A 14,533-nucleotide genomic window follows, 5' to 3' on the forward strand; every position below is an offset into this window, starting at 1 on the left:
AACAATGCACACTTCTCTATACTAAATTTTAATCTAGCCAATGATTTGAGCTCCTTAAGGCTCTCCAGGTGTTTATCAAAATTCTTTCCCATGACAATTATATCGTCGAGGTACAGCAAGTATGTCTTTCATTGAAGTCCTTTTAATATTTTATCCATTAAACGCTCCAATGTTGCTGGATTATTGAAGTGTGCAAAGGCTTTTACTGCCATAGTCCATCACTAGCGCTGAATGCTGTCTTTCGTTCTATGCAATTTTTATATTAAATCCATTCATACATTACTTGGTAATGAGTTGTCGTTATCAATAACATAAATTAATTGTTTTGAAAAGAATTTGTGGTCAATTGTCTATAGCGTTTGTCCATTCTATGTTATTTTTAACTTTAATCGATTTTGGAAATTTTTTCAAGAAATGTTGATATTTACATTTATGTGGAAACCATTCCAAATAGAATGATAAAATGACTTTTTAATGGGGCATATGTTAAGAAAATAGACTATCAAACATAAAAAATAATTGTAAAACTACTTTTTAATCCAGAAAAGTTGGGTAATGAGATTTGTAACCAGTTATTTTTTGGTCATCGTCGAACAAAAATAAGTAGTTATTCACCCAAAAAATAACTACTTACACTTTTCTCCAATATTACTTGCCTACTTATCGGGTAAGTAAAGATTTTGCTGTAATATAGAAAATAGATTAAAATATTTATTTAAGCAATTTATTTAAGAAAACCTAATTTTCTAAAAGATACTTGGGGTATAGGAGCAAATGTGGACCGATCCCAATGAAATGGGCTCGATAGATTTGTATTTATATAATATTTGTCTGTGATAAATTTCATTGCAATAACATTGTTAATAAATAAAATGGGACTATTGAAGTCACTTTCTGAAGGGGGTTTTGTAAGGGAGCCAGGGTCAAATGAAGTCCGATCATTTCGAAATTCGGCAAGGTTATCAAGGCTTGTATAAAACTAAGTTATGCGAACTTCCATCGGGATACATTTATATTATACATAATTATGAGCTCAAAAGCCCTTTTCGAGGGGTTCAGTTGTATGGGGGCTAGGTGAAATAATGGACCGATATTAACAATTTTCAATTTTCTTGGTCAAAAGTCCTTGGGTCAAAAAAAAAATGGTATTCACAATATAAAACCAATAAAAAACATAAAATTTTATACCAATAATTACAATTTTTGATACCGGTTAACCGAGACACATCGAAATATTGGTCACACAAAAGTATATATATTCTGGGTCCCCATAAGTTCTAAGACGATCTAGCCATGTCTGTCTGTCTGTTGAAAGCACGATAGAGTCCGAATGGAAAGAGCTAAAGGGTTGAAATTTTACATAAATATTTCTTATATGTAAGGTTTGTTTGACAAATGGACAATATCGGTCCACGTTTTCGGATAGCCCCCATACAAGTGGCCCCTTGAAAAGCAGCTTTAACAGTCATAAGTTATGACTCATAACTTGTTTAAAAATACAAATATAGCGATAAAAACTCAACATAAGTAAGTTTCTTCTTATGATCCAAAATCACTATCCAAAATTTTATGAAAATCAGTTCATAATTGACCCTACCGCCCCCTTTACTAAATGACTCTTAACTTGTTTAAAAATACAAATATAGCGATAAAAACTCGACATAAGTAAGTTTCTTCTTATGATCCACTATCCAAAATTTTATGAGGATCAGTTCATAATTGACCCTACCGCCCCCTTTAGTAAATGACTTTAACGCTTATTACCGGCTTAAAAATACTAGTATATAGATGAAAATCGACTAAGTAAATTTCATACGAGTCAAAATCTATCTAAAAAAATTTATGAGAATCGGTCCATTTACTGCAACACTCATTAAGGCTAAAAAATACGAGTGTAGCGAGGAAATTCGACACAAATAAATTTAATACCAATTTTTATGAGGATTGACCCATAATTGACCCCCCTATTTAATTTCTCTTCAGAAAATTATTTTAACGCTTATAACTGGCTCAAAAATACGAATATATAGATGAAATTCGACATAAGTAAGTTTTATTCGAGTCAAACGAGGTTTGATGGTGGGTATATAAGATTCGGCAATGCCGAATATAACTCTCTTACTTGTTTTATTTCTTTATGATTTTTAAATTAATATCGATGAAATGTTCGCGATATTGTATGAAGAGAATGTAGATGTTTTATTATGTTTGCTGATGTTTTGTTATTTAAGATTTTGTTTTTCAACGTTTCAATTTATAGTTTTTTATTATGAAAAATTCGCTAATATATTATTACTATGCACTAAACATAGAAACATATTAGTATATAATGGGCATCTTTTGCAATTTTTTCATAAATATCGTAGAAAAAGTAAAATTTTAAAAATTTCAGTCATGTATAAATTCATACACATTATAAACTTTTAATATCAAGGGACTATATTCAATAGTATATATCTGTCATTTTCATGAAAATAATATATTGATGGCAAAATATCCGGCAAACTTTCCTGCATCAGTAAATTTCGAAGAAAAAAAATATTTTTTTAGCAATTTTAAAATTTTTTATCTTAAAAAAGAAAAATTCTGAATGAAAAACTCTTTATCCTATCCAAAAATTGTTTCTAACTCTATTATTTTGGATAATTTTCTGTTGCAAAACAAGTGTTGTATTAATTTCGACATGCTGAACACAAATATTTAAAGTCTGTTTAATAGTTTTCGAAATATCGCTTATTATGATACTAATTAATTTTGTTGGCGTGTTTATCAATATAACATTGATTTTGGACAAAAACCTTATAATCTGTTGCTTTTTTAACAATTTATTTTTTATACAGTAGTTTTCCGATTTAACGAACCCATATGTTGTCAGGCCTGTTCGTAAAATTGAAAAGTTCGTTATATGCAGTACTAAGTAAAACGTGGGTTTTTGGTAGGAAAATAATTAAAAATAGGTACATAAAATATTTTTTAAATGTATTTTATAAAAATTAATTCTTTTTTTATAAAAATAACACAAAATTCCGAATCTTATATACCCACCTTCAAACCATATTTGCGTCGAATTTAATCGCTGTATTTTTAATTCTGTTATTTCTCGAAGTTCATCTCTATTATTTTTAAGCGAGTAATGAGCGTTGATGTAATTTTCTTAAGGGGGCCTGATATGGAGGGTAAGGTGAATTATGGACCGATTCCCATAAAATTTGTTAGAGATATCGGTTAGTACTCGGCGTACTCGTATTGTTAAGCGAGTATTGAGCGTTAAAGTCATTATCTGAAGGACGGACGGACATAGCTACATCGAACTAAAATTTAATAAGAACCCAGAATGAGTTACAGTTTTGGGTATAAAAGCGCCGCTAGCTACAACTTAGGTTATTTGTTATTTTTGATAAATGTCATTTTATCTTAATTTAAATAATAATATTTATATTAGTTCGTTAAACAGAGTACAAAAAACAAGTTTTGTTCGTTATTTAAGGTAGTCAATAGGAAAAATTAGCTTGTTCGTTAGATGCGATGTTCGTAGAATTGAATGGGCGTTAAATCGGAAAACTACTGTATTTCATGAAATTACACAAAATATAATTGTTCTATTTACAATCGATGTCGTATTGTTGTACAACCGTACAACATCGATTGTGAATTGGATAAATATTTATTGATAAAAAACAAATTTAAATTTATATTTATTATATTACTCATCTTTTGGTGCCCTGATCAACTTAAAATCTCTTTTAATATGGTTCGACTATGCCGTTTCTTTCCATTTCGTTCAATAACTCTGTTCAAGCACAAATCGATTAAATAAATTCTTCTCCTTTTTATTAAACTAATAATCCTTTGTGATTTATTAATTTCTGTGTATTTTCTAGGGTATTCAATTATACGGGTTTCGACAAATAATTATTTGAGGTTTAACGTTAGCCGATCAATAATCGGATAATTAAAAATTATTCCTCTATTTGAATAAAAAGAAACTAGATGTTATTATTGCTTTTAACAATAATTTTCTTCACATACACCCTGTAACAATTTTGAAAAAAAGCATTCACATATAGAAAACTTGATAAGCATGTGAAAATAGATTCCACTTATAGAATTGCGTACTCCGATTTTTATGTCCTTATAAAAGGATTTCAAAGTTTAAAGGACTACAAACGAGTGTTTAAAATATTTATATGTATTTTATAATGCTAGTATTGGTATCAAATGAAAGCTGGAAATCTCACTTAGAGAAAAAACGAAAAAAAAGAAATTTAAAAAAGTTTAATTTTTGATTTAAAAACTTTTAAATACTTTTTTGTGAAAAATTTTCTTTAAGATTTTTAATTTTTTCTTAATGATTTGAAATAAATTTTATTATTTCAAAGCAGAGGAACTCAACTTCATTTGAAATTAATATTAATACCAGCATTTTAATATAAATTTGGAATTCCATCTTTTGAAAATGGATGTCTTTTAAACTTTAAAGTGAGTACACAGAGTTAATACTAATGGTCTACAGTTTCCTGTACGCATAGATTTTTCCTTGTTTGAAAATAACTTTTGCACGGTTTATAAACAAAAATAATATTTTCACTTCAATTCTTTGTTCATTTTTTTATCAAATACATACGTTCCATTGAACACTAGTTCAACTATAACTGTTGCTGAAAACTTATTAGAAATACTTAAGAACACAACAATATTTCCAAAAAAATTTTCTTTATTATAGAAAATTGATTAAGAAATAAAGAAAAGAAGAAAATTTATTATAAAAATATTAAATTTTGTAGAAAATACATAGTAATTTTACTGCTAAATAGTGAGTTTTTATTAATCGGTTAATTGATAGAAATTATTCGATTTATTCGTTATTTGAAATTTACAATTTTCATTTATTCGAACGATTAATTGTCAAAAATTAATCAAATAACCGAACGACGATTAATCGTTTGAATACTCTAGTATTTTCACAACCACGGATTGACACCGAAACAAACTCTTTAATTTTGCTGCGTTTACATCTATATGATGTTAATTTTTTAATGTTTTTAAGCTTTATTTTTATCTGGCGAAGCTGACTTTTCTACACATTAACCCACATATTCTGTTAGTAGCTCGCGTTATTAGATGGATTTAATGGCGGGCTTTTCCGAACAATTGACTACAGCCTCTGCTGAAGCTGATCTCGAAATTTGTCATTTTCATAGCTGGGCACTCTTACGGGAACTATTTCAAATCGGGAGGTACGGTTGTATGGGGGCTAGGTGAAATAATGGACCGATATAAACCATTTTCAATTCTTGGTCCAAATTTCATCAAATTATCTTGAAAATTGCGGCCTGTACCTTGCGCACAAAGTTTACATGGCCAGCCGGACAGACGGACGGACATGTCTTAATCGACTAAAAAAATGATTCTGAATCGATCGGTATTCTTTAAGGTGGGTATTGGACCAATATTTTTGTATGTTACAAACATCAGCACAAACGTATAATACCCTCCCCACTATAGTGGTGTAGGGTATAATAAATGGCTTAAGTATATTTGAAGCAATGTACAATTCAACTGAAATACTTTATTATGAAAACTAAATTCCATTATATATTTTGTAACAGGTGTAGGGTATTATGAAGTCGGCTTCGCCCGACTATAATTTCTTACTTGTAAAAAGTTTTGGGAATGTTTTAAGATCTGGGTGTATAGTTGACAGTCTTAAACGAGCATACATTTATTGATTCTCTTGGTATGAAGTATTTATATTTACCCTGTATAAGTATAATATATTTTAGTTAATACATTTGCAAAATATTCAACTGATACACACAACCGGCAGTTATATGTATCAACAAACTTTGTGGTGTAAAAAATAAAATGTATTTTTTGTTTCGTTTCATTTTCAGTTAGTTAATGTTCAGTTGTTAAATCGTTAAGTTGTGTTGTTGTTTCAAACACCGCTTACAAAAAGTTGTCATAGAGACACAAAATTTAAACAAACAAAAAAAAACAAATTATTATTTCAATGAAAGTACAAAGATATGAGTGTGTATCTACAATAATTATACTTATGAAGTAAACATTTTTTAAAAATTGATGTGATAGATAAAGTTAATATTTACTATATTTGTTAAATAGTGATATTTTTTAACCAAATCGAAAAAATCGATTTGCAGTAAATTTCTTAAACTGGAATTAAAGGAAAACAGGAAATTAATTTTTATACGATATTGCATGGATTATTTTTTTCAATTTTTAAAAGAAAGCTAAACCAAATAAAGATGGCCCAGGTAATCCACAGTGTTAATGGAATGATGAACAATGAGACAGAGGTAAATTTTTAACGTAATTTATTAAAATATATTTTTTGTTATTTTCCCTCGTTTTTTTTTTAATTGCAAAAATATCGTACATATAAATAATAAACAATAAAAGAAATCATTGAAATAAAACTAATTTTGGACGTACAATTACAGATATAATAATAAAAATGTACATAAGTATACTATACATATAATTATACAATAAATTAAAAAAAATTAACAAAAAAAAAGCAATTGTAAAACCAGAAACCAACTACAACATATTGCTTATTTACTTCAAAAATGTAGTATATCAAAATTAAAAATCGTTATGTTTGTTTGAATAAATATTTTTCAAAAATATATCATAATAAGGTTTTTCCTTTTAAATTATTTTTAAATTCTGGCGTCCGAAAAACACTTAACACATAAGTAAAAATTTTTAGTTATTACACTCTTAAAATAATACGTATAGTTTTAATATTCGTACGAGTTAATTGTAGTATTTTTGATCTAAATTAGTTGAATTTGTTTGTTCAAAAAAAGAAACAAAGAGATATCCACAGATATTAAAAGTAAGATGATATAAACAAAAGTTCGTATATTAGTCATATACAAGTCTTTCAAATCTAAAAATGTATTTGAATTAAATTCAAATTTTGTATATGAATGAAAGTAATATGACGATGTGCAATTCAGCATTCTTTGTTTAGCTTAAATGAAGGATGACTACAGCCAGCAAATCACATTTTTTACTATTTTCATCATTTTTATTTTATGCATACATACTTACGTACATATTTACATATTTTTTAAAATTTAAATTAATATTATATGTACATATTTTAATCAATAATTGCCCAGAGTTTTACAAGGTGTCAATGTATCCGTTTTAATAAATATATATTTTTTCAAATATATATCTACTTAAATGATTTGAATTGTATTACAGACAATAAGCACGTCATAAATCGTGTTTTTAGTGTCCCAATCGTGACTTTATTAATTACATTGCATGTAATTGAGTTCCAAAATGTAATATTGATTCAATTGTATATTTAAAATCAAATAGGTGATAAGACTGATCACTATATTCGAGACAGCCAAATCAAACTACAGGGTAGAATATTATTTTCATACTCTTCCTGAGAATTGCTGGTACATATGTACATTAGACCGATCCATGGAAAGCAAAAACGTGTTGTTACCCCTCTCAAAATTTACCTTGTTTTGTTTTATGATGATTCCCAAAATATTTTAAGTCTAACGATGATGTATTAATCATAAAAAAAACGTCTGCTCATAATTGTCATATTTCAAAATATTTTTAGGTTTTTCACTAATTGTTTAAGAAACACTGTAAAATTTAAAAAAAATAATTAAAAAGTTACTTTTTTGTAAGAGGTCCAGCACACAAACGGCCATCAATAGACAACAAATATTTTGGGAACCATTATAAAATATAATGAAGATTATTTGAAGCTGGGTAAAATATTGAATTTAACATGAAAAATCGTGTCCCCCATACAATATTTTCTTGAAAACTGTACAGCTCACGAATGGACAAAACTAACCCGAAAATATTTTGGGTAACATCATATTACAATACAGCGAATATTTTGAGCGGGGTAACTCAAGCCCCCGTGTATTTACCGATTTCGGTAAGATTGTCAAAAAAACACAAATTCGAAAAGTTGATTCTATTGGATTTTTCATATGATCCAAAATAGTATAACCTGAACAAATAGATAAACTCTTGTGGAAATCAGGGTAGAATTCGATATTAAAATTATATGTTCCTCCTCAAATATATGTAAATATATGACTTTAAACATTTAAAGTGCTTTATTAGCCTATGTAGATATCTTAAACAAAAAAATTATTCAAACGTAACATTTTCACTGTTACACAAGATAAAATTTATTTTATTGTAATAATCGCATTTAATTTAGTATGAGAGTTATACGAAATTGTGGACCAATTTTTTCGATTTCTTACAAAGTTCATCTAGGTAAAGATAATAATAATTATAAAGATTGTAAAAACTATGCTATTATTGATAAAATATGTGTGGAAAAATGTGCGTTAACAAATCGAAGACAAAATTCTTAAAGTATCTTATCCTAGAATCCATACGATGCAACATACAAAACTTGCATTTGCATATTTAGTGCAAACCTGAAGAAAATTACATTCCGTACATAACTATCCGTACCCTGCTTGGATTCTCAGTATTATGTCATTCTGGTAGCGTAAAATTTATGCACAAAAAATAAAACAAAATGTTCATCCGATATTTAACCAATATTAAATAATTTGTAGCAACTACTACTTCACTATAAAAACACTTGTTTAAAAATATAAATTTTAAATTATATAACATTGATTTTATGAATAGACTTTTGTAGAAAATAGAAAAAATAAAAAAAATATTTTTTAGTTGTATTTAAAATAAAGAATTGAAAAAACGATTTTTTATAAATTAAAACACTATCTATGTATATATTTTTGCTGCGATTTGGCCATTTTAGAGTTTCTATTTACACACATATTCCGTTAAAAACTGATAACAGCATACATACGTCCGCTGTATGCTTGTAATAGAGAATCTATTTTCAGAAAGAGAATAGTAAAATCGTTTTCAAACCACAGTATTTCTAACACTGGCATGGCGGAAGACAAATAGGTGTGTTTGTGCGATAAAAATTTTACATAAAAAATGAATTAATGATATTGGAAAAATTTGAAGAATAACATTTCTTGAGTATACATTTTTATACCCTACACTACTATAATGGGGTAGGTCCTAACCCACCTTAAAGTATACCAACTGGCTCAGAATCACTTTGTCAGTCGATTTAGCTATATCCGCCTGTGTGTCCATGTAAAGCTTGTGCACACGCTAGAGGTCGCAATTTTCAGGACAATTTGATGAAATTTGGCATATACTCTTCTTTTGACGAGTACTATTGAAAATGTTTGAAATCGGTCCATTAATTCGCCTATCCTCAATACAACCGTATTCCCGAATATGGCTATTGGGCTCATAATAACATTACCATCTACCTAGAATTCTATAGTTGAAACGAAAAGTCCACTTTTCGACTTTTTTCATTTAGCTAAAAGTCGACTTTTTGCATTTAATTAAAAGTCGACTTTTAGACTTTTCGACTATAAGTATTTTATAAATAGTAGACTTTTCGACTTTTTCCGACCCATTAACTTTTTGGCTATTTTCGACTTCTTTCGACTTTTTTCCGACTATTTTTTGACTTTTTTCGAGTTTTTCCGAATATTTTAGAGTTTTTGAGTTTTTTTTTCCATTTTTTTAAATTTTCGACTTTTTTTGACTTATCGATCTTTCTCGACTTATCGACTTTTCGACTTTTATTAATAAAGTCGACTTTTCGACTTTTTTCACAGACGATAGTCGAGTTATCGACTTTTTGTCGAAAATTATCGAATTCGACTCTTTTCGACAAAAAGTCGATTGTTCGATTATTCGAAAGTCGATTTATAGAACCCTAGTTCTACCCCTACTCCCCTTTGAGCCTTCTTGTAGGAAATCTATCGTTTTTTATCAACAATAAGTAAAAATATTCCGGAATTAAAAAACTAATTTTATTTAAAAATAATCCACGTTTTTAACACGTTTTTAATTTCTACATTTTGTTTAATTTCTTCTAAGTTTCCAAAAAAAAAAATATGTCCCAATATCTGGTCTTTAGGAAATAGTAAATCGAATCTTCTATAATTAATTTGTGGAAATTAATTATATTGTGGAAATCACAGAAGAAGATAATTACATATATGTGTACTCTTCTTAGGAAGGTAAAGGGAATAAAAAAGTAAATAAATTCAGGGGAAAATTCTGACATAAGTCTTAATTTTTATTGTTACTAAAAATCTGACAAATTAAGGTATACAGTTTTTAGAAGTCACTATATATAAATTACCACTTTTAAATTATAGATAAAAATTACTACAATTGTTTTTGTTAAAAAATCAATAACGGAAAATAGTTTATGTGAATGTTTTCTACGCAAAAATACATTTTGTGGGTTCTTGCCAGGTGATCATCAATATTTAATAAACTATTAAACATTTTCCAATGTCAAGTTAATTAGAAGAATGCGTGACATATACACTGTCTAAAGCCTATTTGAAATCCGATTCATTCCTGTTAAATTTGTATGCATTTCGACTGTTATAACACCAAAATGAGAACAGTAATTAAAACATTTTGAGCATATCTTAAATATATTTAAATCGAAAATAATTAGAAATCATTTTGGGCCAATTATGAAATTAACACTATAGAATTGCTTAGTGTAATTTATTTCTAAGAACCAAGGTTGGTAACCGTTTCGAAACAGTGGTAGCGGTATCGGTATTTTAGTGGTAACGGTAGTGTACTAAAAATATATTTTAGCGGCAGGGATGGCAAAATTGGTACGATGGTACTTTTTTTGATACTATTTGATGTGCAAAAGTACCGTGATACTCCCGAGTCTTATTTAATACTTTCAGGGCTACAATCTCAATATCCGATTATAGTTTAACCGGTAGTAAATCTGTCTGTTAAAATAATTTTTTTTTTGTATGGGAAGTTTCAATAAATCGTTTTGAAATAACAAAAGAATTAGAATATGGGGATAAAAGTTTCTTTACAATTTAAAATACTTTTTAAAATATTTTTTGGCACTTTTTCTCGAAAATGCATCAAATAAAAGTTGTAAGAAACAGCTACTAAATTACTCTTTAACTTTAGTAGCTGTTTCTCTTCAATAATATCGGTCTAAATGTTAAAATAGTTGAAACCATGAGACTATGTTAGTCGCTTCTATAAGATTAATCAGCGCTGAGTTCGAATATTACTTCATATTTTCTCCATCACATCTGGAATCTGGGATATTATATCCTGAGTTTTGAGGAAACGCAATTTTGTTCCCTTTTCGAGACTTTATATCAGCGCCATGAGTGATTTAAATATAACATTTTACAAAGTACAATTTCGTTGTAATATTTGTGTCGTAGCTATGAGTTACCATGTATTTCCTGGGAAAACGTCATCAAATTATATCAAATATGTTAATATTGAAAGACGGACACCACATCAACATATAGCGCCCATTCCAATTTAAAAATGTATAAATATATTTCAGAAATTACAAACTTTTAGCATGTGGAGAGGACAGTGAAACTCTGGAGCGTCGAAGTTAGATCCAAGTATCTTGGAAGGAAAGAGATTTTGGTTGATATAAAACCCGATAATACCCTGCCCTACAAGTTGGTAGATTGGATAATATGAAACATGATTATGTAAATTTTATCGCTATACTATAATTTTAAAACAAGATATGAGCTTTATCATATATATATATATATATATAATATATATATATATATATATATATATATATATATATATATATATATATATTATATATATATATATATATATATATTATAAAAGGTGAAAGGAAAAATTGTTATGTTGAGTTTCAATACTGTACTTGTATTTATAAGTCAGTATTGAACGTAATCGTTCGAAAGGTTTATGTATAAGTTGTTTGTGTAAAATTTCATTGAACCCCATATAAGGTATTTTTAAATCATCAATGAGCGTTAAATCAATTTTCCGAAGAGTTAAAGTCGTAATACGCGGTTGTCAGATCTTACATCGTTGGCAGTAAAATGCGTAATAATACTGCCAACTTACAATTTTTCTTTTGCAACGTTGTCAGAAAAAGCATTACTGACAAACAAAACAAAATTTATAAGTTGGCAGTATTATTAGACATTTTCTGCACATTTTACTACCAACTTTGTAAGATCTAACAACCGTGTATATATAGCATTAGTTCTTTGTTGCATAATCTCTTTTGACCCATATACTTTTGTGACTTATTTTATATAACTTGCTAAGCTCGATCCGTGGTCAATCTATAAAAATATAATGCAATAAATAAACGATAATGTTGTACAATGGTTAATATTAAAAATAATTTATTAAAAACTAGCGCAGACTAAAGATTTGACTATAAACTAGCATATATTCTGGTCTATATTTTGAACAGGATAAAGTATCGGTATTTTAGCTGTAGTGGAGCTAGTGATGAGATGATATTTTAGCGGTAAAGAAAGCTTAACGATAACGGTTGACCTTGCTAAGAACAAATGATTTACTATGCATATATAAAATCTAATTATTAACATTACTAGGATATGTTCAAATGTTCGCAAAATTATAATTTAATTATTATATTTTTAGATGAAAGGTATGGACGCCAATAGATATGCCACAAAGAAAACTATTGCGCAGGGAATGTTGGATATAGCGCTACTAACTGCAAACGCATCTCAACTGAAGTATATTTTACAAGTGGGAGAGCAACATCAATTCTACAAATTAATGTTGATTCTTATCAGTCTGTCAATAGTATTGCAGGTGAGTTTATTTTAAATTTTGAATCATAATTGAGTTATTCACAGTTTTCTCAAAATAAAGTTTTGATTTCATTTGAAAATTTATTTCTTCTAATGCAAAAATAACACAAATTATATATTAACTGTGAAAATTCAAATTATGTTTTTGTAATATTAAAGATATTGTTGTAAATCATCTAACGTTCATTATTGGCCCGATTTGGTTCTGTCCCAACAAAAATATAGATCCTGTCTGGTGTATTAAGTCTATCATTGAGTCTAATGCGTGATTGTCGTATGGACAAACCGGAATTTCATCAATCGGCCAATTTAATTAATCACATTCGTACCGGATTTGCCTTCTTTGTAACCATGATAAATTTATTTATATCGGCATTTGATTCTCGTTTACCGCCTCCACAAGGCGATTTTCTAAGTGGTTTAAATTAATTGTAAATTATTCAGAATTTTTGAATTGATATTAGAATATTTTTGTACATATATTTATGTAGATAAACTAAATAAAAAAAATATTGTAATTGTAATAAGATTATCTTATAAAGATATAAAACTAAAATAAAATTTTCTTTTTAATTTTTTTCTTTATGGTGTAGCTGATGGTTGGTATATTCTTTGTAATAATTGGAAGTCTTAATATCAATCGTAAACAGGATCAAACGGCCGCTATAATATTAAATGATATCATTTTGGTTGTTATATTTGTCATATCGGTAATAAATGTGATTATATCCGGGTTTGGCATCGAATACTCATCTCAACCTTTACGACTATTGGATCATCCCAAAAAAGATCTTTAAAAGATAATATAGCAAAATCATTATAATTTTTAACTCTGTAGACTTAAGTTAAATAATAAAAATATACATATGTATGTATTTCATAAATTCTATATAAATCTGTGTTTCATTTTTCATAGATCTGTGCTGGTTTGCTATTAATGATACAATCACTTGTGAGCATTCATAAGGGCAAAACGGAGCGTAAGGTTGCCGATGTCTTAAATCATGTTATAAATGGTTTCATATTTCTTTCAGTATTTGTTGATGTTATAAAAATGAATTTCGGGTTAGATCCAGCAGTAGCAGATGTGGATAATGATGTTGAAATTCTAAAAAATTAATATAATAAATGAAGTATTATAAGCGTGTTTAATAAATATTTATTTTTGATACATCATACATGGATGGAAACACCATATAATCGTATTTAAAGTGTTATAAAAAAATCTTTTTAAAATTGTTTTTGAATAAGACTTTTGATAACACTAGTTTACAGCGATATTTCTTATATAAAAACAAATCTGGTACGTAAATTTATATATTATTCATAAAGAAAATACTAAAAAAAGGATTAAATTAGAAGGAAGAAATTAAATATTTAGAGTTGTAGCTATTTTTTATGTAAAAAATCTTACCGGTCTACCTCACAATTCTCTAATAATGGATTTCAATCACAAAAATATTAAAAATTACGTCGCAATAATCTGAATGAAATCTTGGTTAATAGATGCCATTCTTATCACTCATATTTCCAAGACTTTTTCGGAAAAAGTATAAATGGAAATGTAAGATATAAAATATGAATGATAAACTCAGATCCGTATGTTTGTAATTTACGAATAAAATGTCAATAATATTTTGAATATTTTTATTAATTTAAAAAAATATATATACATATATTATATAAATGTTGCAAATTGTGTTAAAAATAAAATAGGTGAATGTTGTTCTACATTTTTATTATTATTTTTTTTTTTGTAAGTTTATAATTAGGTTCCCATAACAGGTGTAAGA

General features: G+C 27.8%; 1 protein-coding gene across 3 annotated transcripts; it reads left to right on the forward strand.

The window, feature by feature from the left end:
* Nucleotides 1–5,894: 5,894 nt before the first annotated feature.
* On the forward strand, nt 5,895–13,918 carry LOC111689278 (ninjurin-A). Of its 3 annotated transcripts, none has more exons than XM_046949932.1 (3): nt 5,895–6,320; nt 12,565–12,741; nt 13,657–13,918. In XM_046949932.1, exons 1-3 carry the CDS (start codon nt 6,270–6,272, stop codon nt 13,858–13,860), a joined length of 432 nt encoding a protein of 143 aa, XP_046805888.1. In that variant the 5' UTR covers nt 5,895–6,269; the 3' UTR covers nt 13,861–13,918. The 3 variants fall into 3 exon arrangements, with proteins under 3 accessions (XP_046805888.1, XP_023307519.1, XP_046805886.1); XM_023451751.2 differs by lacking the exon at nt 13,657–13,918 and adding an exon at nt 13,334–13,629 and having other exon boundaries at nt 5,900–6,320; XM_046949930.1 differs by lacking the exon at nt 13,657–13,918 and adding an exon at nt 12,966–13,282 and having other exon boundaries at nt 5,900–6,320.
* Nucleotides 13,919–14,533: the final 615 nt, after the last annotated feature.

This window comes from Lucilia cuprina, chromosome 4 (genome assembly GCF_022045245.1).
Source record: "Lucilia cuprina isolate Lc7/37 chromosome 4, ASM2204524v1, whole genome shotgun sequence".
Taxonomy (NCBI): Eukaryota; Metazoa; Arthropoda; class Insecta; order Diptera; family Calliphoridae; genus Lucilia; species Lucilia cuprina.

What these genes read in the sequence shown, in the direction of transcription:
- LOC111689278 (XM_046949932.1), top strand. Translation starts at nt 6,270, where the DNA reads ATGGCCCAGGTAATCCACAGTGTTAATGGAATGATGAACAATGAGACA. An exon ending in TGATGAACAATGAGACAGAG is followed by an intron (nt 6,321 to 12,564) that starts GTAAATTTTTAA and finishes TTATATTTTTAG; the next exon opens with ATGAAAGGTATGGACGCCAA. An exon ending in GTCTGTCAATAGTATTGCAG is followed by an intron (nt 12,742 to 13,656) that starts GTGAGTTTATTT and finishes CATTTTTCATAG; the next exon opens with ATCTGTGCTGGTTTGCTATT.